This window comes from Mus pahari, chromosome 10, assembly GCF_900095145.1.
Source record: "Mus pahari chromosome 10, PAHARI_EIJ_v1.1, whole genome shotgun sequence".
In the NCBI taxonomy this organism is placed as follows: domain Eukaryota; kingdom Metazoa; phylum Chordata; class Mammalia; order Rodentia; family Muridae; genus Mus; species Mus pahari.
Window position 1 is genome coordinate 50,103,875 of NC_034599.1, and position 26,097 is coordinate 50,129,971.

General features: G+C 39.1%; 1 protein-coding gene across 4 annotated transcripts in view; it reads left to right on the forward strand.

Annotated features, from left to right (window-relative positions):
* Positions 1-26,097, forward strand: part of Ube2q2 (ubiquitin conjugating enzyme E2 Q2) — a 55,202-nt gene that overhangs the window by 23,378 nt on the left and 5,727 nt on the right. For all 4 annotated transcript variants that reach the window (XM_021206896.2, XM_021206894.2, XM_021206897.2 and 1 more), the window contains 8 exons: positions 3,858-3,914; positions 7,272-7,412; positions 9,947-10,031; positions 11,711-11,771; positions 12,467-12,557; positions 16,462-16,520; positions 19,600-19,648; positions 20,036-20,131. In XM_021206896.2, coding sequence (XP_021062555.1) covers positions 3,858-3,914; positions 7,272-7,412; positions 9,947-10,031; positions 11,711-11,771; positions 12,467-12,557; positions 16,462-16,520; positions 19,600-19,648; positions 20,036-20,131 — 639 coding nt within the window. The remainder of the gene's footprint in view (positions 1-3,857; positions 3,915-7,271; positions 7,413-9,946; positions 10,032-11,710; positions 11,772-12,466; positions 12,558-16,461; positions 16,521-19,599; positions 19,649-20,035; positions 20,132-26,097) is intronic.

The following is a 26,097-nucleotide window of genomic DNA, read 5'->3' on the forward strand; positions in this document are numbered from 1 at the left end:
AACTTATCCAGTAGGCTAGGTGGCTGTCCAACAAGCCCAGGGATCCGCATGTCTGACTTGTACGAGAGTACTAAGGATCTGAATTCAGGTCCTTATGTTTACTGTGTGAGTCCCTGCTTCAGATCTTCATAGCTAGCCATGTTTCCTTACTTTCCTCTGACTTTATCCTTCACGTGTGCTTACTTCTGTATAGTTTAGTGTTGCCTGTATTGAGCTTTAAGAGTCACACTATGTATTGGCATGTTTTCTTTGCAGTTCCTTTTTTATTGCTATATTCATTTCATTGTTCAAAAAGATGAGAATGCCCATTTTCCATTTGAGTGTTGATAGATAATGGTAGGCTGTTTCTAGTTTTTTGATTTTTTTTTGTTTTGTTTTGTTTTTCTGTTAAGAGTCCTACTGTGGATTTTCTTGTCTGTATTTCTGGATACTCTTGTGCAGTCATTTCTCTGGGGCACCTACTTAGGGGTTGCTTTGCTAGGATTATGAATGTTCGTTCTCTCTCTCTCTCTCTCTCTCTCTCTCTCTCTCCCCCCCTCTCTCCCTCCCCCCCCCCCCAAAGAGTTATCTAGACAGAACTGTACAATACTTTTCAGGTGACTTTGGGTTACTTTTGTTTTTGTCAGTACATGTGACCTCGCAAGTGATGGACTGAACCGCTGCTGTCATTGCTGTTACTGCTACTCCCAGGTGGATCTCTCCAGAGTGTACTCTAGTCTTGTTTTCCTAGAAAGGTTTGGTTTATGGAGATGTGTATGGTATGCATGGAGAGTGTTGAATACTTGGTGTGTGTTTTTAGCAAGGAAAGTGTGTTGGTGCGGAGAACCCACATATATAAGTGTGTATGTGCACAGAGCTCCTGACTGAATGGTGCCAGTTCCAGAGTTCTAAGTTCCTTCGTGGGTATCCTCCAGTTATTTACATTTAGTGTTAATAGATACAACTCCAGTGACTATGTGATTCCTCTTTCTGTGTATTTCATTTTCCTGTCTGATTTTCTCTGTAACTGTGGTCTCTGTTTTGCTTCTCAGTATTTCTGGGGGTAGCCAGAAACACTTACTATCCTAAACTCCTCTCAGAGCTTGCCACCGTGCTGTCTCTTTGCCTTGCATATTTCTCTTCTTGGTCTCCAGATGAATGTTAGACCTTTGTGTTCCAGTCTTCCAGGTCCCTTGAATGCTTTGTTCAGAGGAGACTGCTGGTTTTTTTTTTTTTCCCTTTTACTGTTTTTCTTCAAATGTTTCTTATTTCCCAGAGCTGTCTTGTCCTTTTTATAGTAACTTGTTCTTGTTTTGCGGGTGCAGTAGCTTCTCAACAGGCCTAATGATTCCAGTTAGATTTTAGCTCTGTCTTCTTCACTAGTTGTGCTTCAGGCCACTGTGTGGTATTATGTGTGGTACCCTCAGGGTCTGTTTTCTTCATGGTACTTGGTCATTTGCTTGTTTGTAGGAGAGGTATGGTATCAGCCAGTACCAGTTTTGACAGCGATGTCTGTAGGATACTTGTCCCTGCTGTCCAGTCTGTAGACCTGTGTCCTGCTGAAGCTGGAGGGTGGAGCTCGTGAGGCTTCCACCTTCAGAGTTAGGAGATTCCACTCTTGGGTTGAGTTATAATAAAGAGGTTTTTCCTTTTCTCTTTGGTTCTAGTGCCCATCAGGGTAGATAGGGTTCCTATAGAATAGAATGGTCCTTAAAATTAATTAGAACAACTTTACAGCAGTTCATCCAGTTGTTTTCCTGTGGCTTTCTCAGTTAGGATATCTAAAACTTTTTAGCAACCATAGGATCCATCTGCTCTGTCTGCTGCTGCTCTATAGTTGTGGGTCTGTATATTGTTTTTCTATGTAGCAATGTTGTTTATTATCAAAGTTCATCACCTCTCCCCAACCTCTGTTTTGGTTTTATTTTATTTTATTGTTTGGTTTTTCGAGACAGGGTTTCTCTGTATAGCCCTTGCTTATCTGGAACTCACTTTGTAGACCAGGCTGGCCTCAAACTCAGAAATCCGCCTACCTCTACCTCCCCGAGTGCTGGGATTAAAGGCGTGCGCCACCACCACCTGGCTCTCTGTTTTGGTTTTAAGACTGTGTTTCTCTTCTCAGTTCAGGCTGTCCTAGAACTCCCTATGTAGGCTAGAGCTTTTGAAAAGAAGCCAGTCTTGCTTGTTAAAATGAAGGCCTTAGGATTTCATGAGCCTAGTTGGCTTTGTGTTTTTGTCAATTATCCTTTGGAGAAGGGTATTGCTCAGCTTTCTCATTTATAAAATGTTAGGCAGGGACTACTTTGATGTTCACAGACATAGGCTAGAGCTGCATGTCAGAATCACCTAAAATGCTTTTTAAAAAACTTAACTTTTAAAAATTAAAATATATTGTTACCCTTTCCCTTAAACACCTCCCAAGTACTGGTCTTGCTATCTTTCAAATTCATGGCCTCTATTTCTTCAGGTGTTTAACACACACACACACACACACACACACACACACACACACACCCTCCCCCCATCCCCCACCCTTCAGTCCATGTAATGTAACTGTGTGGTCTTGGTGCTCTCCTTTGGGGAGGACTTCTTCTCCGACTGTTGCATAGCCCGCTCTATGTTTGCATTTCATTGTTATCATTCTTGTTCACATCTTATTTAGATAACCATCATGGCGAGACTTCAAACTTCCTTTTCCTTCTTCTGGCTCTTAAAACCTTACTGCCCGTCTTCTGCTATGAGCCTGAACCATAGACATAGGAGTTGTGTTGTAGATACATCAGTTGAGGCTGGACACTACCAGCCCACTTATTCTTTGTGTTTTGATTGGTTGTGGTTTTCTGTAATAGTCTCTAACTCTTGCATTAAAATGCATTTGAAGAGAGAGTCTCTGGGGTAGGCTCTGAAGTTTAGCATTTCAACAATGCTTTTCACCCTTGTGTTTGGGACCTTGGGACTGCTTGGTAGCTGTGTTATTTCTGTTTTTGAAAAGATACCAAAAATAATCTGGTTTAGAAATGCAGAAAAGGGTAAACCACAATAATTTTGGGAACTGCTTGCTTTTCTTATTTTGTCCCCAGGAAAGGAATAAGTGTTTATAGAGATTCAGATTTTAGAAAGAGTCTAAGCTTATACTACATGTACCTGCACAGATTTTTCCAGCTCACTGACTGTGAAGAGTTAATGATGACAAATTAATGAGGGTGTTGTGTTTTGTTGTTAAGCCTTGCGCTCGCAGAGCATCTAAACAGATGCCTTGAGACTGCTGAGACCCTGGTGTTCTGATGTGATCTCTGAGTCCTAGTTTCTTGATGTTTTAGATATTCTGGGCCCCAAACTAAACCTGCCTTTATGAATGCAGATACATTTTCCATATTGAGAGATGACAGACTTTGCACTGACAAGAGAATTCATGTACAACTGTATATGAAGACCCTTCCTAAAATCCCACGTGACTGCTGTGTGGATGAGTAGTAAGCCCTGCCGTAGGAGAGGTGTTCCATAGCAGATAGACTGGCTCTTAGTCACTCTCAAGTGCCTACTTCTTTATAACATCTCACCATTTAAAATGCAAGGCAGATGAATTTATAGAAAAATTACGGATTTGGAGGGGTGTTAAATGGGTAGATAAGGAAAGAATAATTTGGATCATTTATTCTGAGTAGAACATATAAGTAAAAAATTAAAATTAGGTTATCTTTAGTTTTTAAATTTCCTTTATATTTGATTCCCTTTGTTTATTCTTAAGGCATCTGCTACATTGGATTGACTTGAAATTATTTAATAAGCTTTGTTCATGGGACTGTAGTGTCAGTGACTAATAGTGGCCAGCTTTCCTATGTGCTCTGTAGCGTTGGCACATTCTTTCTCTGTTTCAGAATGGGACAACTGAAGAAGTAACTTCAGAAGAAGAGGAAGAAGAGGAGATGGCTGAAGTAGGTATTTATGTAAGAATAGTACTTCATGACTATCTAATGGTGTTTTTTCCTTTTAATTTTATGTGTGTGTGTGTGTGTGTGTGTGTGTGTGTGTGTGTGTGTAGGTGTTTGTGGCATGTGGAGGTCAGAGGACAACATTTGAGAGTCCGTTCTGTGTTTCTGCCATATGGGTTCAAGAATTGAACTCAAGCCCTTAGACTTAAGAGTTGGGGGAACTTCCCTTTTTTGGCTGAGTGGTCCATCTCACTGGTTCATATCTCATGAATACCTTAATATTTGAACATCTTAGTAGTCCTTTAATCTTCTTTTTGAAGTAATATTAGTGTTGAATAACAAAAAAACACCTGGTATTTCAAATGAAATATACTTTCTAAACTCTGGTTTTGCTTCTAATTAACAATGTGCCTTTGAACAAATTTTTTTATCTGAGGGCAGTAAAAAATTGTTTACATTTAATAATAGTATTTAGCTTATAATTTGGTTATTTTTAGGAAAAAAGTACTAAGTTTAAAGTTTTGTGTTTACAGCTGGGAAGATGGCTTAGTCGTTAAAGTGCTTGCTGTGCAAGTATGGGGACCTGAGTTCAGATCTCCAGCTCCCATGATTAGAAAGAAAGAAAGATGCTGCAACTTGCATCTGTAACTCCAGCTCTGGGGAGGTAGAGACAGAAGGGTTCCTGTGACTCTTAGTTATAGCCAGGCAGTTAGACCTAGGTTCAGAAAGAGATCCTGTCTGAAAAAACTAGGCAGTGATTGAGGAAGACTCATTTGGCCTCCATACACACATGAGCCTAACATAAGCAGGCAGGCAGTCAGACAGACACAGAATTATGTTTGAATGAAAGGAAAGTTTGAGGACATCACAGGGACTGCTTGCTAGAAGCAGGGACATTATCTCTTATTAAATAAACATCTGGGGCTGGAGAGATGGCTCAGTGGGTTAGAGCACTGACTGCTCTTCCAGAGGTCCGGAGTTCAATCCCCAGCAACCACATGGTAGCTCACAACCACCCGTAATGAGATCTGACGCCCTCTTCTGGTGTGTCTGAAGACAGCTACAGTGCACTCATACAAATAAAATAAATAAAATCTTAAAAAAAAATCTAAGGGTTTTCTATTAAGTCTGCTAGAATGTTGTGCTGCTAGAATTAGAATACCCAGGACTAGGTCATTTATGTTGCTCTGTAGACCAGGCTGGCCTCCAACTCAGAAATCCACCTGCCTCTTGAGTACTGGAGACTACAGGCATGAGCCACCAATACCTTTTAATATTTTTAATTTTAATATTTTAATGTTTTAATTGAAATAGAATGATATCACTTTCCTTCTCCTCACTCTTCCCAGCTACCTTCCCTTGAACCCTTCCCATGTCCCCCCCACTCCCAAGTTGATAGCCTCTTTTTCTCCATTGTTATGTATGTTAAATATGAATGAATAAGTGAGTGAGTGTGTGTGGGTGTGTGTCTGTGTACACATAACCTGCTGTGTCTGGTTTTGTTTGTGTATTTGGTTTCAAGCCTGAGCATTCTGCATTCTGCAATCAATAAGGGGACTGGCTCATCCCTGGAAGAGGCTATTTTTTCCTAAATTTTTCTAAAAAGTGCATGACCTCACTAGTTTTAGGAGAGCTGTCAAGTTTCCTGGTACCAGGCATGACTCCCCTCCTGTTGAGTGGGTCTTTAGTCCAATTAGACTGCTGTTGCTGTCACCAACATGTGAGTGCCACCTCCTGCCCCTTTATGCATATATTGCCATGATGGAAATGGCAGTTCATAAGTGTTACCCCTGGGGGGAGGGGAACTGCTCCCTTCCTTAGCAGCTTGCATAATACTTAACTGCAGCTGTGGAGCTGGACAGGACCGAAGCCTTCAGGACAGATCCAGCTCAGATCATCAGAGTCCTGTCTTAAGTGTGGTGACATTAGCAATAGGGATGGTCCTTGTGTTAATAACATCATAACACCATACCTGATTTTTGGAGGGGAACATTTAAATAACAAATTTTGTAGCAACTTTCCAAGGCATTAATAGATCTTTAGGCTTTGAACCTTTGAATTTAAATTCAGGTTTTGAAATAAAGATCCAAAGCTCCATTGACCAGATAAAATGCATATGAATTTCATGATCTTTAGCTTCAAGAAAATTGTTTTTTTAGCTGGGCAGTGGTGGTGCATGCCTTTGATCCTAGCACTTGGGAGGCAGAAGCAGGCGGATCTCTTGAGTTCGAGGCCAGCCTTGTCTACAGAGTGAGTTCCAGGATACTCAGGGCTACACAGAGAAAACCCTGTCTCGAAAAAGAAAAAAAAAAAAAAATTTTTTTTTGTTTTGAATCTTATAATTTATTCAGGCTTTTTACCTTATTTTGTTTGAAAAAAAAATCTGTTTAAAATGTACTTTAAGAATGGGTCAAAGCAAAAGGAGTCATTTGTTTTGTGTGCAGGAGTACAATAATTCTTAAAATTACTTAACTAGAGTGACTTTTGGTGGATTGGCTGTTTGCTTTACTGTTTTAATGGAGTGTAATATAGGAGGAACAAATTGTATGAGAACACGAAGCTTCCCCAGCCTGGATGCAGTGAAACAGACTTTGTGCTCAGAGTTTCTGTACTTTTCTTTTTCTTCTCATGAGATTGACATGGGGCAGTGACACTTAGGGAAGTAACACAGAAGACGCTTCAATTGTACTAGAACTAGCGTGGCTGACCGGCCTGAGTGTAGTGTGCTTCAGGCACTGGATGCTGCCCTTTAAGCAGAGGAGAGGAGGCTCCTAGAATACACAACTGGAAGGGAAAGGCAGAGTTAGAGACAACATGCTTGTTGGATAAGGTTGTTGGTCAAGAAACCGTAAGCAGAAAATCGTTTGCTCTGGATATTGTTTTAGGAAGATGAGGTACGTTCAGGATTTGCTGACTAAAGTGCAGGTAAAGTGTGTGGATGGAGATGACTTGAGGTTGGAGGAGGAGATACGGATTAAGGAGATGTTATTGAAATTCTGAAGAAAACAAATACAGGACAGGAGAGGAATCTTCATAACATGAAGCCCTGTGTAGAATCTGGTTAAGAACACAATATAATTTTTGGAAGGAGACCCACTGAGTTGGTTTTGTATTGAAGGTAGTCATTGACCTTCAATCCAGATTGCATGGAAAGTGGAGGTAGTAGATAACTCCTTAAGAGAGCTTGGTAATTGAAACTTAAAGCAGCACTAAGATACTTGGAAAAGCCAGGACCAGAAAGCTTGGGCATAGATGCATCCTTTCTTTCTTGTACTTTGTAAATTTTATTCAAAATTTTTTTTTTTTCTGACTAGAACTAGTGAAGAAGAAGCGTTAATAAGCCTTTAATTCTCTTTGTAGGATATAGAAGACTTGGATCACTATGAGATGAAGGAAGAAGAGCCTATTAATGGGAAAAAGTCAGAGGATGAAGGGATTGAAAAAGAAAATTTGGCAATATTAGAGAAAATCAGGAAGACTCAAAGGCAAGACCATTTAAATGTAAGTGTGAGTAAGTATCTAGAACATGAACTTTGTGATTACATAATTACAGATCAGGTAACTCATTAAGATACCAATCTCAGCTGTCCTTCCATCCTTGACTTAGTGATGGATTTGGTCATTTGTTGACCTACGCTGCTTCTCCTGATTGTCGACAGCCACTTTCTACCCTGTTCATCTTTTCTTCACATCTTGAAAACAAACTGCTATCTCTGTATAAGAATCCTGTGGTGGTTAGTTATAATTGTCAACTTGACATAACCTTTGAATTATCACAGGAAGAGGGATCATCTACATTGCATTGGCCTGTGGGCATGTCTGTCAAGGAACTGTCTTATTCAGGTAACTGATGCAGGAAGACTTGGCCCACTGTGGGTGACAGCATTTGTTAGGTAAAGAGTCTTGAATTCTGTAGAGAAGACAAAAGCTGAACTGCAAGCAAGTGGGTAGGAATGTATATGTTCATTTGTCTCTGCTGTCATCTGTGGATGTGGTATGACTATTTGAAGTTTTTTTTTTTTTTTTACTTCTCTATAGTGATGAACTGTAACCTGGTATTGTAGATTGAAACAAACCCTATTCTTTCCCTAAGTTGTTTTTTTGTCAGGGTATTTTTAATCACAGCAACAGAAACGAGTGTAGAAGGACCTCTCCTTGCATCCTGTTGCTGCCTTACTTACTCCCCTGCCATAGGTTCTGTTGTGTTCAGATTCAACCCCCTACAAACTATTAGTCTGCCTCTGTCCTCCCTTAAACCCGACCTCTGTCTGCACCCTAACCAACTCAAAAGTAACTTTTCTCTTGAGGTTGACTCATCCTTGCTCCTTACCCCCAATAGAGTCTGAACTATGTAGCTATGGCTAGTCTGGAACTCTGTGTAGACTAGGCTGCCATTCAATTTAGAAATCTGCCTGCCTCTATCTCCTAAGTTCTAGGATTAAAGGTGTGTACTACCTACCATGCTAGGTGATTTAACATACTTTTTATGAGAAGCAACATAGCAGTATAAGATGCATAGTTGGGTGAAAAGCATGCTTGTGTGGCTTTGGATTGTTCAACTTTAAAATGTAGGCTGACAGAATATACCTTTTGGATGACTTGTGAAAAATGAAAATGGTGTGTGGGTTGGTGGGGTGTGTTGTCAGTCAAGGCAGTGTCAGTATGCATTGGCTTGTCTGATACTTTCTACCTTGTTTTAGAGCAGCTTATTAAGCTCCATAAAGTCAGGGCCAGCTGCTTTGTTTTAAGGCAAACACAGTGAATGGATTGTTATACAAGTTAATGTCAAGAATGAAGTATAACAAGTAAATTCCTTTCCTTCAATCATATTTAATACACTACTTTAATTGGCAAGTCTTTTGTTGCAGAGAACTTTAACCAAGCCCATATCTTGATTATTAAAGTAAGTTTTGTAGCAGCTGAATTCATACTTTATTTGCTGTGTCTAATGATAGACTTCAGTTTGCATGGTTATAGTTAGAACAGCTGCAAGTTATTGGATGCTCTGACATAAGAGTAAGGCTGAGTACTTTATATTACCTTCCCATTTAATCTTCATAGAATCTTCATTGCCGTTGTGGGAAATAGACATTCTTCATATTTTATAGATACAAAAACTAGGGCTTAAAACCAGTTTAAGGGCTGTGAGGTGGTACAGTGGTTAAAGTGGTTGCCTCTCAAGCACAAGTATTAGGGTTGGTATTTGAATCTCAAGACCCCACATAAATGCTGAGTGTTTGTGCTGGCCAGCCTATAACTTCCACAGCTCAGAAGGAGGAGACAGGATCCCCTGAGCAAGCTGGCTAATTAAACTAAACTGTTCAGTGAATAAGGTGGAAAGCAACCAAAGATGATGATCTACTGCCCACATCAGCCTTGGGCCTGTACATGCGTGGGTACATGAGTGAGTCTACAGATATGCAAATATACATGTATACCATATATATATATATATATATATATATATATATATATATATATATATATATATATACACATTAAAAAAATCTAACTAGTTCAAGGTTGCACAGCTAGGAAATAGATCTTTAAAACCTTTAAACTCTAGAGTAGTACAACCTCCAAACTTTGATTTTTAAGAAAAAATACTCTTATTTTGTATGCATGTGTATGGAGGAGAGGGTGCTTGTCACAGCACACATGTGGAAGTCAGAGGACAACTTGTGCTGAAGCTAATGCTAAAATGCTATAGTAAAGGTCTTGTAGCATTTTTAGAAGTTGTAGTTTGGAATAGACTCATACTGAACTCTAAACTATCACAGAGTCCATGGTGGTCTGGGCATACTGTGAGGCCTCCCCTCATGATATAAACAAGCAACACATGTCTTCAGTTTTCTGTTTTTCTTAACATTTCATAATCCTTTAATTGCACTTCTTGCTTTTTGTTTTGTTTTGTTTTTCTTTTTAATTGCACTTTTTGACTTCTTAATACTGAGTGGTAGTCATTTTTATAATGTTACTGTAAAATTTTACATTAGGCTTTGATACCTTAAGCCTTTAATTATTAATTGTTTCAGGGTGCGGTGTCTGGGTCAGTACAAGCATCAGACAGACTGATGAAGGAGCTCAGGGACGTCTACAGATCACAGAGCTACAAGGCAGGTGAGGCCCTGGCTCTGCTGCCCGTTTGCTTTTTTAAATGAAATGTTGTGTCTCTTTTGCTTTGCTTTCCTTCTGGGGAGTGATGGGGGACCATTTAGCACAAACCTTTTTTGAACTCACTATTTTTCTGTTTGGTCATGATGGGGTTAGATAATGTGGGCCAGCACACCAACTTGTGTCATTTTCTGTAATATAGGTAGACAGAGTTGGACATTTTTATTAATGTTATTTTAGAAATGTGAGACTCAGGTTTAATGAAATTCTAAAAGATAAAAGAGATAAAATGAGTTTATCTTTTTGTTTGTATTTTTGCTTTTTGAGACAGGGTTTTTCCTGTATATCCCTGGCTGTCCTAGACTTTATTCTGGCCTCAAACTCAGGCTGGCCTTGAACTCAGAGATCCACCTGCCTTTGCCTCCCAAGTGCTGGAATTAAAGATGTGTGTCACCACTGCCCAGTGAATTTATCTTTTGTATTTAAAACAAAACAAAACAAAAATTACAGGGGCTGGAGGCATGGCTTAGTAAGTAAAGACCACTGACTACTCTTCCACAGAGGTCTTGAGTTCAATTACCAGCAACCACATGGTGGCTCACAACCATCTGTAATGGGGACTGATGCCCTCTTCTGGTGTATCTAAAGAGATTGACAGTGTACTCACATATACAAAATAAATCTTTAAAAAAAAAATACATACTTTTTTTGGCCCTTTTTTCTGATAAAGATAAAACTTATGATTTTTATTTTCTGGCAAAAGCATGAGTAATACTACTTTTAAAAGTAAGATTAATGTATTTTATTGTACAAGGAAAACTAGCTGGATTTATTTTCATAGTTTTCTTATTTTGAAACAGAACTTACAATAGAGGTGGTATTCTTTTTCAAATTGATTTCATTCATTTCACAATTCCATGAAAAATAATTCTTTTTCAGGACTGTAGCTGTAGCTCTTAGGTAGAGTACTTGCCCAGTGTTCTGCCTACTTGACATGGGGCCCTGGGATTCAATGCTCAAAAGCAGGAATTTTTTTAAACAGATAGTAATATTTGTGTATTGTGGAGTCTGAGGAAAAATGTACTGTTGTAGTATTAATAAAAATACTAATTTATGAATAATTTATTAAAGAATAATATAGAGTTGTTTAAAAGATTGATATTAAGAGCTGGGGAGTAGTTAAGAGCACTTTGTGCTTTTGGAGAGGACCTGAGTCCAGTCTCCAGACCTCGAGTCGGTGGCTCATAGCTGCCTCTAACCCCAGTCTAGGGTACCTGATACCCTACCGCCTCCACAGGCACATACACAGGTGGTAGATATACATCTACACAGACACAGGCATAATATAATACAAATACTAAAAAGAATAAATTTACATGTATGCTCTAAAAAGGGGGACAGTAGAAAAAAGACATCACATAAGGTGAAACAGTAATATATTTAGAAGGATTTCATTTTCTTAGAAGTGTCTATATACATTGAACTATTACTTGCATAATGTTTGTTTTTCAGTGAAAGTGAGTACTAAGCAGTTTTTTAAAATTCATTTAAGTATCTTTTAGTTGATAGCTTTAGTTATTTTGATAGTGAAAATTTGCTATTATTGACTGTTTAGTACTTTTAGAGTTAGCTTACACCAGAGTAACGGAAATGAAGAGTAACCAGTGTGCCCTGTGTCTCCACAGGGATTTATTCAGTGGAGCTAATAAATGACAGCTTATATGACTGGCATGTCAAACTACACAAGTAAGTACCTTCTGTGCTGCCCTGTGTTTTACAGTGAAATGCTGGGTTCTCTTTCCTTTTTTGCCTCATCAATTTCATAGTTTTATATTCTGCATTTGCTTGAACAGCACTGCTGTAGAAGTAGTTGTTAAGTTACCAAGTGAGCTCGTTCTGAGGCTCATGGGGAGAGTCAGACAATGGGGAGCAATAGATAGGCAGGAAGTGTTTGACACGCTTACAAGATTGTGACAGTTTACAAACAAAATGTATTCAAATAGCATGATCCTGTGATCCTGTTTATATTTGAAATAAGGAGATTTAGGCAGTACATACAGGAGAATTATAGAAAAAAATGTTTTTATAGTGATTCACTTTTGGTGATTTTATTGGCAGTAAATTTCTTTTCTTAAACTTCTTGGTTAAAAATACAATTTTAGGAAAGGATAGCACCAAAATGTTTTTCAGTTGTTTGAAAAGTTACGTGTATCTAACTGTTGTTCTTTGGAATGACCATTAATTTCAGATTCCCTTTGTTCCCAAGGAGCTAGAGAGCCCATAGTGATTCTTTTTTTTCTGGTACTGTGGAGCACTTTAGAACTTCTGTTTAGAACTTACCTTGGAGGCTCTGTTGTCCCTTTTGGACTGGTTCAATTGGAGCTTAGTAAGAAAGGTTTTTCTAATCTTGTTTTAACTGGCTTTTGTTTTGTTATTCTTAGGGTTGACTCTGATAGTCCTTTGCACAGTGATCTTCAGATCTTAAAAGAAAAAGAAGGCATAGAATATATTTTGCTAAACTTCTCTTTTAAGGTAAGAACATTGTAATGGGATTCCATGTCCTTCTAATGGGAGTATGTAAGTGACTCAGCTGCCTTGGAGAACAATTTGATATGATTTGAGTTCAGAATTTTTTTTTTTCCCTTTCCTTTCCTTTTACTTTTTTTGAGACAGGATCTCATTGTGTAGCCTTGAACTTGGTATCTATACTAGCGTAGCCTCAGACTCACAGAGGTCTGCCTACTTCCCTCTAACTCCCGAGTGTTGGAATTAAATGTTGATACTGAGTTTGGCTAGTTAAGGAGTTGTTGAGGTGTATACTCCACAAGAGATGAATGCTTAGACACCAGGAAACACACAAAAATGTGTAGAGCAGCATGGTTTGACATAACCGTAACCAAAACAATCCAGTTATAGTAAATTGGAGAATGTGGCATCCATAAGAGATATTGACAAGATAGGTCAGTCTTCTATATAGTATATATAAATAGGAGAAATTAGACTTAGACTCCTAGCCATTTTGTGTAGTTCCATTTATATAGAATTCAAAAATTGTAAAATTAGTTTTGTATAAGGCATGCATTGTGAGTGCAGGCAAGGGAAAGCTGATCCTGTAAATGAACATTCTTATGTGTTTTAATGGTCTTTAGCCACAAAACATATTTCTCTTGTACTAAAATTCAATGGGGCCAGGAACCCTGGTAAAACTAGAAAAAACATTTCTAGGTAGACTTTTTAGGTACGCAACAGTGAGAAAAGAAAACTCAAAAACATGAAGCCAGTGTTCATACCTGGGCAGCCAAACCAGGAGCAAAGGTGTGATCGCCATAAAGAGTTGCTGAGTAGACAGAGACGTCTCTGGGCTTCCTGTCAGTCATGTGGGTATCCTGTTTACAATAATTGCTAAAGGTTTCCCTCTATATTTATGTTCCTTTCAGAATTACTTAGTAATTTTGAAGATGTTAAAAATAAAGGTTAAAAAAGAATAGCAATGGGCTCTAGATAAAATGTTAGTGATTTAATGTATAATATGGTAAGATCTAATGATTGGACATCTCAACTAGATTGAGGGGCTTTGAGGCTTTCTGTTGAAGTGGTCAGGGCTGCTGTGGTGAGCTGAGGAGGAGGTTAGTGCAGTACAGACAGTAGTTTATCAGAGTGACTTTGATATCCTTGTGCTGTTTAAGGGTTTGGATTTACAGTCTCCTCTCTGGGGAAAAGGGGCTTTTCAAGAACATACTGAAAGTGAAAAGCCTTACAGGCTCTGGGATGTGCTCTTTGTGCTATAAACCAGCCATAGGAGGTTTTTATTTGAGGGCATAGTTGATCTGTTCGGCTTCTTGTTTGTCTTAAACAGTTAGCTTCCTTTCATTGGCACTGGTACATAGTTGATCTCTGGCAGACTAGTTGGAGGCTTTTACGTAATCTTGGAAAGAAATGATGCAGAGCTTGTATATGGTTTTGGTGCTACAGGTGGCACAGGTGGATTTAAGATGTTTGAAAGGAAGAAAACATAGACATTAAAGAATATTTTCTTTATTCTTAGAGTTTGTAAACAGCTTTATTAGTTGAATCCCAGGGCTCAATTTATGGAGAAGCCTCTAGGCTTTGAAGAAGAATTACTTTCTGAAATTTCTGAAACTGAAGGTAGTTCTCAATCAGTCAAAAGAGGTTTTATAGTTCATTTGGGATCATATATTTAAATAAAGACCTATTTTAATAATAATTTTGCTCTACCAAGCTTAGTATCCATGCTTTTATTATACTATTAAATTATAGATAGATTTAAAAGTAGATGAAAGTGTCGCTGACATGGCATCTTGTATGGGCAGGTGTCTTCATTTTCTAACACAGTAGAAATGTTGCACTAGACAAGCCTGTCCTCCGCCAGGAGGGCTGGAGAGTGTGCTAGTCATTTTCCACTTGCTTTCTTGGAAGTAACTGGATAAGACATGTTTGGTTCTATCTTGCCTCAAAATGAGCTTTTAAAAAGCATTACTTCATGTTTTTGAACATAAAAATTGGACATAATTTTTGTTAGACTCCCTTGGCTTGCCTTTGTCAGGAGCAGGAAGCCATTCCCTCTCCAGCTGCTATAGGAAGTTAGAGGCAGCTTTCCTTACCTGGCCATCAGGGAACTAATGTCTAACACTCTTGGCTACTTTAGCTTCTGTCTGTGTGATATCAGATGACTCTCACCTTTTTAGGGCTGGAGTGGGGCAGGGTCCCTGACTAACTTGGAGTTCTCCAGGGTGTCTAGACTGGCTGGCCAGTGAGCTCAAGAGACCCTCCTGCCCATGTGTCCTCAGTGCTGGAAACGCAGGCATGTGCCAGCATACCCAACTGTCATCTTTGGTTCTGAGGCTGGAGCTCAGGTCATTCTGCTTGCACAGCCGTCTCTTCAGCCCACCTCTGACTTTTTGAAGCAGCTTATCCATTGTATTGAATGCTACTATTGTTGCTTACCATATTATAGGTGATTTTCTACTTGTCTCTCCCTTCCCCGACACTGTTTCCTATTGGATTTTCTTAGGACTCCCATTTTCTGCCTTTTAACTTAGTGGTTATATGTTCTCTTACTCATGCTCTATATATCCTTGAATTGTCAAAGTCCAATATTCTTTTTTTGCCTTTGTAATGTCATAGCCTTTGAGCAGTACTTCTCAAACTACCTACTACTGTGACCCTTTAATACAGTTCCTTATGTTGTGGTGACCTTCAACCATAAAATTATTTTTGTTGTTACTTCATAACTAGTTTTGCTAAGTTATGAAACATAATGTAAATATCTGATCTGCATGGTATCTGTTATGTGAGATAGGTTGAGAGCCACCGCCTTAGACTGCTTTGAGTTCATGTTCTTAGTACATGCATTTACATTCTTTACTTGGGTTCTGAGACCAGCCAAACTTGGAATTTTCATGCTATTTATTCTCTCAGGTTATATCTAGCATTATCCTTTTTTTTTTTTCTGCCAAAATATTGTTAAGTTTTCTTTTTAGTTTGGCTTTGCAGATGGGAAAATGCATCTGCTTTATTTCTTTTTCTTTGAGACAAGGTCTTGCTCAGAATCACAGGCTGGTCTCAAGCTTGTTACCCTCTGTCCTGCTTCCTGACTGCTGGGGTTGCAGGTGTGTGTTGTTTGTCTGGCTGTAATTGCATTGGGCTGTTAGTTCCTGCTTCTGTGGCTCCAAATCTCTAGAATCTTTATGGAACTGTTGAATGATACACAGTTCTGCTGTGGTTTGGTTTCATCTTCTCTTCCTTTTAGATGTTCAGCAGTTTTGCAACATGTACCTGTTGACTCTGTCTCATTGTGGTTGTACTGTTGGGCTTACATCTAAGTCTTAGCATTAATGGACATTATGTGTGAAAGGCTGCAGAGGAGGGTTCCAGTATTGTGTTCTTCCCAGAAGGGATTAACATTTGCCCTGCCACGGCCACAGACTGGGGATACCTAGGCAGTCAGTGATGGAGATTTCTGAGAGCCAGAGTTGCCTCCCTGCGAGGGTAGTTGGCCATTGGTCCATCCCTCATGGCCCGTCCTGACATGCAGAAGGCCCCAGGCTTCTCTTTGCTGTGCTGCAGCTCCTGCTTTTGCCTCCCTGGGTGCAAGTCTGCATCCTGTTGTCTGCTAACCTCTTCCATTCCTCTTATGTAGTGGAAAGAAAAGGCCTGTCCCAGGCCTTGACCACACCATGCTGCTCAGTGTATGGTGGGAGTAGTGCAGCTCTGCTCTGTTCTGTCCTGACCTGAGTCTCTTAGTGATGTGATGGCTTTGTTGCTGTTACTTGTTTCTCATCTGCCCTTTGATATAATTTCACTTTCATGACCAGGTAATAAAAGAGGATACATTTCTTTATTGATTATTTGAAAACCTTCTAAATAATGCAAAGTTAAAAATGATGTTTTTAAAATTGATTACCCCTCTTTTTAGGATAATTTTCCATTTGACCCTCCGTTTGTTAGAGTGGTGTTACCTGTCCTCTCAGGAGGGTAAGTTTACATGTTTACTTTCTTGTGATAGTGTGTGTCAGGGTCCTTTGCAGAACTAGCTGGAGCCTGGGAGGCCAGGAGGGCTGGACTTGACACAGGATTCTGTGTCAGATAGGTTGAAGGGGCTTAAGAACTTACCTTTCTAAGAAGTTCTCAAGTGAAACTGATAGCTTGTGGTCCACATTCAGAATCACAGGTACAGGTTAGTTACTTATAAGCAGATGTCTTAATGGAGATTATTTATAGGTATTGACTCTTTAGAAATGGGCTTTAGCTGAGTGTACCTGCCTGTAATCTCAGTCTGTCAGAAACTGATGCAGAATTGTGAGTTCCAGGCCAGCCAGAGAGATCCATCCCAATCTGTATCTGGATATTAGGTAATATGGTCAATAGCTATCAAGATCCTGTCTTTAAAAAATTTTTTCAAATATAAACCACACTTGAGGATTTCAGGAAAGTTGCAGTTACTGTGGTTCTCACAGGCCTGTGATGCTGAGTGTAGTCACAGTGATAATCAGGTAACCTGAGGCGGCTGTGGAGCTGAACTCTACATAAATAGTTACTTAATACAATTGACTGGTGATTGTCATACAGCCGAACTGAATTTTGTCCTTCTTTTTGTAGTTAGGAAGCTATGGGAGGCATGACAAAGATCAAGTTAATTATGAAATGTTATGCAGTCCCCCATATGGGCGTCATTAAACTGCTTGTAGGGAGCAGGGGCGATGGCCCAGTTGCTTAGAGTAGTTGTCTATCTTGCCGAGGACCCAAAGTCAGTCTCTAGCACCCGTGTGAAGTGATTTGCAGCTGCCTAGGGCTTCAGCCCCAGGGCTAACACCTGCTTCTGGCCTCTGTAGGCACACATGAATGAAAATAAAATAAATCTTGAAAAAAAATCCTTTGAGAGTTTTCAAATCCTCAGCTAATTCTACTTTGTGAGATGATTTCTATTGTAATAATAAAATCTAAAAACATTGTCCATAAGCTGATAATTTATGTATTTGAGAACAGTAGTAGTGACTCCTAAAGAAAGACTTTAGATCTTCTCAGAAATAGTCTCTTCTAATATATAGATGTACAAAACAAATATAACTATAATTTTTTTGTTTTTGAGGTCACATCCTGGTAAAATTTCTCAATATAGTGAGAATATGTGTGGCCTGATATTGGGAAGTAGAGTACACCACAAATGGCCATTGTGTCTTAAAGCCCAGCAGAAACAAGTCTGTGTTTGTGATGTGTTGAGCCATTTAGATGTCTACAATAGTATCACAGAATATGTCTTTAAAAGATGACTTGGGTGGTACCTGCAGCCTGCTCCTTTGTTACATCTTTCAGAAAGTTCTGGGGTATATTAGGCCTTATGAACTTCAGGCTCAGTGATACTTATTCCAAAGGGACTTGTTGAAGACTTGGGATGAATTTTTTTTCTCCCCACAAAGTTACTAAATTACAGCTCCTATTCTGTTTTCCACAAATCACTGAATAACTTCTCATTTTTTTTTTTTTTTTTTTGGGCCTATTGGCATCTCAGAAGATGGCATCCTGGGGTTTGCTGTTTGGGAAATGTTGCTCTTTGAGAAACCCAAAATCCTGAGTGATACTCAGCAAGGCTGAAGTGATCCTTTAGACATCTTGCTTCTGCTTTTGGCAAACAGTTACAGCGCTGATCACAAATACTGTTAGGCTGAGTGGGGAATCACATACTCAGAGGGCACACACAAAGATGTTTCAAGCTGTCAAGTTTCATTTTGTTACCTTTAAACATTCCTGCATGCTTCTGGGTTAGGCAGTGAAGGTAGTTTTTCTATCATAAAGCCCATGGCTATTTTTGGAAGGAGAATATTAGGTAACCTAGCCAAATATTTATATACACAAAATAAACATAGGGTGGAAATATAGTAAAATTTTAAACTTTTGTATCTCTTGCTCAGAACACCAGCCCTTTCCTAGCCAAGTGTAGCAACATTAATTTTTTTTTTTACAGTTTAGTGTTGATATAACATTATAAATTCTATCACAATTAATTTTTTCCTCCTTTCTCTGGCAAGCATATTTAACTGTGAATATTGGGTTCATCTATCATTAACTGGTATATAGGAAAAAGGAAATAATAATTTTAAAAAATATTCTAGGAATGGAAGAGATGGCTCAGTTGGTAAAATGCTTGCTGAGAAATTAGGACCTGAGTCGAGATCACTAGACCCCCACATACAGTCTGGGTATGATGGCTTATTCCTGAAACCCGAGCACTGGGGAGGTGGGGAAAGGAGAATCCTAGCCAGACTAGCCAAATTGGTGAGAGGTTCATTGAGATACCCTGTCTGAAAAAGTGTGCTAGATAGCTGGGGTTACTTCTAGACTTCATGGTGCATGTAAAAAGACACACACCACATGTATACAAAAGAGAAGAGAAGCATCTAGAGGGATGGGTCTGATCTAAAGACTGTAGCTGAGATCCCATTGCCACAGGATTAAGAGACAGAAGACCTAATGGAAAGAGGAGTAAGGTGGGAAAGCCTAGTGAGGGAAAACCAAAGCGGCTTCTTTCATAGCGCAGCTACAAAAAGAAGAAAAACTATTGGCTGATCTAAAACAACAATCTCAGAATCAGAAGCTTAAATTTTGTATAAATCTATAGAAATGGAGGCATGTTAAGGGGGTATGTGGGCTCTACTGTGCCGTCTCAACAAAACACTGAAGATTCAAACTGTACAGCTGTCTGTAACTGTTGGCAGAGTTGTCAGCCTTGCAACAGAGGTGCAGAGAAAGCTCCAGAGACTGAAGAACATGCATGGCCATTAAGAAAACAGATTCTTTTGCGCCTGTTCTCTGGGATGTTTAGAGCCAAGTTTTTAGTTTTTGACATCAGAAAAGTTTAGTATTCTGTTCAACTTGTTCGACAAGTTGATTATATTAGAGTAATGACTGTAAACATTTGAAATTGGCTGCAGTCTTTTGTCTCTAACAACAGTTTTTATTTTGGTATGTTATCTTCTAATTTTGTGTGAGTACTATCTTAGTAATGTACTTAAGTATTTTAAGGAGGATTTTGTATGCTTGCTTTCCTTTTTTAAAGGTACGTGTTGGGTGGAGGAGCACTGTGTATGGAACTTCTCACAAAACAGGTAACTCTTGTGTACAGTTCTTAGCCTTCGTGGACTATTTCCATAGATAAGATGGATTCTAAGAGGAAAGATCTTAAATGTAGTAGCACCTACTTTTATAAACAAACTCAAGGTAAAGTGGTAAGTTGTTGTTGTACTTGGAGCTTGTTCCATGCTGCAACAGCCATTGAGAGTGATGTTAATCTGAAATTATAATCCTCTCAGTGGCATTTAGGACATGGGGTGGTTTTTGAGGTCCTAGAAGTGGCGCAATGTTTTCCGGTCACTACAGATTTGTTAGCAGTGATTTGCTGTTGTTGGGGTCCTCCTCTGTGATGTTTTACTAGGTGTTTCTGAATGGGATTGTGAGGACTGCTTAGTTTTAGATGCACCTTGTTCTTCCCACAGGGCTGGAGCAGTGCCTACTCAATAGAATCTGTCATCATGCAGATCAATGCCACCTTAGTGAAAGGCAAAGCCCGGGTGCAGTTTGGAGCAAATAAGGTACTTGATGAAGAACTCTACAGACATGCTGGGGTGCTCAGGCTAGCATACCTTACATCTGAGGCACCTTCCTGTCTTGATTCTATTTTTAAAATTTATTTTTATATCTATGAGTGTTTGCCTGTGTGTATGTGTCTGTACTGTATGTGTGCCTGGTGCCCTCTAAGGTGAGAAGAGGGCATTGGATGAACTATAGTTATGGACAGTCACCATGTGGGTGATTAGAATTGAACTTGGGTCCTCTTCAAGAAAAGGCACTCTTAACTGAGGAGCCTTCTCTCCAAGCCCCCAACCCCTGTTGTAGTTCTTTTTGAGAACATTTATTTCAATTTTTTTGTGTGGTTTTCTTGTTTTAGAAAAGTGTAGGTAGAAAACATAGATGTGTAAGAGAAGATACTCATTACAGTTCCTTAGCCGCACTGTCTTTCATAGTCACAGTCATGTTTAGAGTCTGAGCTTACTATGGCTAAATATAACACACTAAGTAAAAAGCTTGGGTGGACTTTGAGGTTTCTCTAAACTGGGACCATGTTAGCATCATTAATTTTCAGCCAGTGTGTACATGCTGGACTCTATTCTAGTCTACATCCATAACCATTTCAACCCTTTCATAACCTAAGAGAAATGTTCTGTTGTCTTTATTTTATAGATAAGGAAACTGAGGCACACAGGATCTGATAACTCCTAAGGTCAAGGGCTCCACAAGGGTTTCTGTTGGGCAGGCATAGTCTGTGCACTTATGCACTGAGCTATGTGCTGAATTTACTTCTTTCTGGGTGGGATGCAGTTGTTCATAGATATTCATGATGTGTGTTTTGAAAAAAACTTTTGTGATGGAAATCAACTTTGATCTGATACTTTTTTGCATAGTGAATGTTTCCCCTAAAGTTCTTTGTAAATTTTCATTGTTTATTCAGGTAGTAAGATTTATAGTTATACTTTACTTCAAATCATGAGATTTTTTTTTAGAATGTTAATCCACAGAAAAAGGAAAATTTAAAAGATCATTTGAAAAATCAGTATTTGGGCTGATAGTGTTGCTTTTAACAGCTGTTTGTTTATATGGAACAAAAGTGCCATTTGTTTAAAATCTAGTAGTTAGGCATCTCACCAATGTCCAATAATTTATATCAAACAAGCATTTACTTATTTATTTTGTTCATTTACTTGTTTTTGAAGACAGGGTTTCTTTGTGTAGACCAGGCTGGCTTAGAACTCACAGAGATCCGCCTGCCTCTGCTTCCTGAGTGTTGGGATTAAAGGCATGCGCTATCACCAATGGGTCAGACCAACATTTCTTAACAGTTTATGTGAATCTATGGTTTTTTAATCTTAATGTGTCAATAAAATGGTTATGTAGTATAATCTAAAACTTTTTTTTCCCCTTCCCTTCTCCTTCTTGCTCTGGCCTCCCTTACTCCAGCCCATAGGGTTTTTTTTTTTTTGTTTGTTTGTTTGTTACTCATTATGGATGGTTGTAAGCCACCATGTAGTTGCTGGGATTTGAACTCATGACCTCCCGAAGAGCAACCAGTGCTCTTAACTGCTGTGCCATCTCACCAGCCCAATCTAAAATAAAAATATTTTAATGTTAAAATATTTGTTCATGGGCTGGTGAGATGGCTCAGTGGGTAAGAGCACCCGACTGCTCTTCCGAAGGTCTGGAGTTCAAATCCCGGCAACCACATGGTGGCTCACAACCATCTGTAACAAGATCTGATGCCCTCTTCTGGAGTGTCTGAAGACAGCTACAGTGTACTTACGTATAATAAATAAATAAATCTTTAATAAAAAATATTCATGCAAAGTTCCTAAAGTAAATAATATCACAAAAACCTGAAAAGTAAGGTAACTTGTAATTTTGAGTACCTAGAAATAAGGTACTGACATGTTCTTCAGTGCTTTCTTCCTGGGATCTATTTATATAGAGGATTTGATGTTAAGTTTTACACATTTTTCATTTTAAAAGAAAATTAGAAGGGCATAGAACAGTGATTTTTTTTTTTCTTTCTTTTTGGGTAATTGAAACTTACCTGTATACTGTGCAAACTTTTCTTCTCCTGAGAACTGTGTATCAAATACAGAAGGGAAGGGAAATTTAAGTTCTCTATAGTTTTGAAATTCTAGAACCACCAGTATTCTTTGTTCCATTTCAGTTGCTTTAAACCTGCATGGTTTTTATGATGTGTAGTTTTCTTGGCAAGTAGAAAAAGCATTATACTTAAGATGCTAAGTCAGGCTGCTGAGTACTTTTGTATATTGAAGTACATTCATACATTTCTTAATTGTGGAGATCTTTTTTGTTATGTAAGCTATAGCACATACCTAAGATGGCTGTGGGGACATAGCTTATAGAATCTTTGAGAATCCTGTATGCTTTCATGGTTGACAGAAGTGACTTTATGTGGTTAGTACAATAGAAGGTGAATTCAGGGAGATTTTTAGGATAAAACCTCACTCTTTTTTTTTTTTTTTTTAATTAAAAAATATTGTCAGCTAAGAAAGTGGAAACTTTGTACAAAATAATAGAATTCCTGAATTCTGAAGTCTGCTAGTCTGAAGACTATTAACTTAAAAAAAAAATACTGCAAAAGTCTGACATGGTGATTCATGTCTATAGTTCTAGCAGTTGGGATGTTGTGCCAGGCTAGCCTGGGCTATGGAGTGAAACCCTATATCAAAAACACTAAAATCCTAAACAATCAAAAAAGAAAACTGAATGGTGAGATGGCCCAATGGGTAAACACATTTGGCACCAAGCCAGAGAGAGACCCTGAGCTCAATCCCAATGGGAGAACCAGTTTCCAAGGTTATCCTGGCCTTCACATTCACACTATGGTACATGTCTTTCCTGTGTTCCCACATACACACATATAATAAATGCAACAAAAAGGGAAGATACAGGGCTCGAGTAGATGACTCAGCTTTTAAGAACAGTTGCTGCTCTTAGGGAGAATCTGTGGCAGCCAGCTCACAATTACCTCTAGCTCCCACTCAGAGGGATCTGAGGCCTCTGGGCATCTGCACTCATGTGTACATATTCAACATAAAGACACGTATACACATAATTCAAAATAATAAAAGTCAATCTTTAAAGGGCGAGCTAGTCGATTCATGGGATAGAACTGCTGCCATGCAGGCCTGATGAACCAAGTTCAGTTACAGTGGAAGGAGAGACAGGCAAATGCTAATAGCCATTGTTACTGATTAGGGTTTTTTTGTTTTTTTGTTTTTTTTTTTTTAATACAAGTAGGGTTAAGTTAAAAATGAGATTAAGCTGGGCGTGGTGGCACATGCCTTTAATCCCAGCACTCGGAGGCAGAGGCAGGTGGATTTCTGAGTTCGAGGCCAGCCTGGCCTACAAAGTGAGTTCCAGGACAGCCAGGGCTATACAGAGAAAAACCCTGTATTGAAAAACCATCATCATCATCATCATCATCATAATAATAATAATTTAAAAAATGAGGTTGATATTTTGTGCTCTACAAATTTCTGTCATATATTTATTACTTTAGAGTATTTTAAATATTTACATTTGATCTTAGTCAAAAAGCCAAGATGCAGTATCTTAATTATATTGTCAGTTGTTGGTTCAAAGTAGTTAAGTGTGCTTGCCTTTTAAAAAGCTGAATTAACTGCTACATATGCTGGAAATCTGAGTTCTTCTCAGTAGACATGATTGAGACCGGGTTGGGTTAATGGGACTGAGAACTGGTAGCTTTGTACAGGCAAGGGCCTATGGAGCAATGGCAGTACATTCTTGCCCTTAGCTCCTCCACTCCCTGACAGTGTTTAGCCAGGAGTAAGAATAAGCCATGGAGTTAGAAGCATGCAGGCCAGGGTGTTTCCTGTTCAATTACTTGGAAATAAAGTCTGTAGCACTAACTTGGGGCTATACAAGTAATAAATTCTTTCAGAGTATAGGCCTGTTCATAGAAAGAGTTCCCAGCACTTGGAGAGCTTAGGAAAGAAGATTACACATTTGAGGCCATGTGGGCTACATTATGCGTCTAGACTCAACTGGGCTGTATAAGGAGACCCTGTCTTCAAAACTATAAACTAGGGGCTGGTGAGATGGCTCAGTGGGTAAGAGCACCCGACTGCTCTTCCGAAGGTCCCGAGTTCAAATCCCAGCAACCACATGGTGGCTCATAACCATCCGTAACAAGATCTGGCACCCTCTTCTGGAGTGTCTGAAGACAGCTACAGTGTACTTACATATAATAAATAAATACATCTTTTTAAAAAAAAAAAACAAAAAACTATAAACTAGATAAAGCAAGCTAATATGTTAAACATGCCTGTTACAGAGGGACCATCTGTCAGTGATAATGACATCCTGGAACACACAGCCTTGGCTTGGGCCAGTGCTGACCCTGTTTCTGCACTCAGGATAGAAACCTTCTGTTGCTGCCACTTACTGCAACATCCTTAGTAATGGTCACAAGCCTGGGAGGGAGTTTTTCATCTTTTCCAGCGCCAGGGAGTGACTAATCCCTGGCCGTGTATCCATAAGTGAGTTGTGCTGCCAAATATAGGAACCTGATTCTCCACCGGGGCTATTCTGATTCATGTTACCTGTGCTCGCAGCTCTCACCAGAAGCAGACTCATCCTCTAGAGAGAAGTGTTTCTAATTGAAGCTTGTAGGCTTCCCAAAGATTAAAATCAATCAAATAGGTAGTTCAGTTAAAGATCACAACTAGGCCACCCAGGCACAGAAATGACAGAAATGTGACTGTTACATACATGTCCCCAAGGACTGGTTCTTGAAATATCAGATCTCAAGATAGGGGTAAGGGCTGAGGTTGTAGCTGAGTGCTAAAGTGCCTACTTAGCATGTGTTCAGTCCCTAGCACCTCAAAACACAAACGGAACAAAATAAAAACTGCAGTTATTGAAATACAATAAAATAGTTGTATGAAATGTCAGAGGAAGGAAATAGCTAAGTAAATGATCATGTGTTATAACCCCAGCACTTAGAGAAGATGGAGACAGTAGGATCAGAAGTTCAAGGTAATGTTTGGCTACATAGTAGGTTCAAGGCCAGAGTGGCCTAAATGAAATTGTATCTCAAAAAGCCAAAGAAAAGAAAACATTTAAAAATGGAACCATGAAACTGATCAATTAATTAGACTGGAAATGGAGTTGAGAGATCTGAAGAATCATAACAGAACATACAGTATAGCTTAAAACTGAAGAGAAAACCCCTCATAAAAGCACAGGGAAAACCAGATCAATATACCAACAAAGAAAGGGCTGTGTAAGTTGTCTGCTGGCTAACGTAGCTGATCTCTGCTCACGGTGAGATGTCCTGTGTTTTATCCAGACATGCATGAGAAACTGAAAAAGTTCACAGCAGAGTATTATATAAAGCAAGGCAGACAACATAAAAACAGTGCTATCTTTCAAAACTATAATTCAATGTAATTAAGTTAGAAGATAATAATGAAGATTAGTTAGAGTACATATGAATTTGGAAATTTAAGTGCATTTCTAAGTTATAGTAAAAAAATGTAAAATTAAAAATAATTTTGAATTGTAATGGCAATAGTAAATTTCTTGGAAAAAAGATGTTTAAAGTTGTTGAGTAAAGACAACCCATAATGCTGAGAACAAAAGAAGACAGACACTCCCTGATCTAGTTCAATAAAGCTTACAGTAAGTCAGCACGCCAGAGATACACACTGTCCGGGACAGGACTTAGACAGCCCGTTGGTCAAATAGGGATTTGAAAACAAAATTCTGCAGTGTCTGAGATAGCAGCCACAGTGTAGTCAGAAACTAAAGGAGGCTCACAGCAGCAGGAAAAGGAAGGACACATGACACCTGGGGCATGAAAGAGAGAGGCTGGAAGCCATGAAGGTACAGGGGTAGGGAAGGTGAGGGAGTTACTACTCCCTCTCCCCTTCTCCCGCCCTCTCCCCCTCTCTCCCTTTCCCCCTCCCTCTCTTCCTCTCCTCCTCCC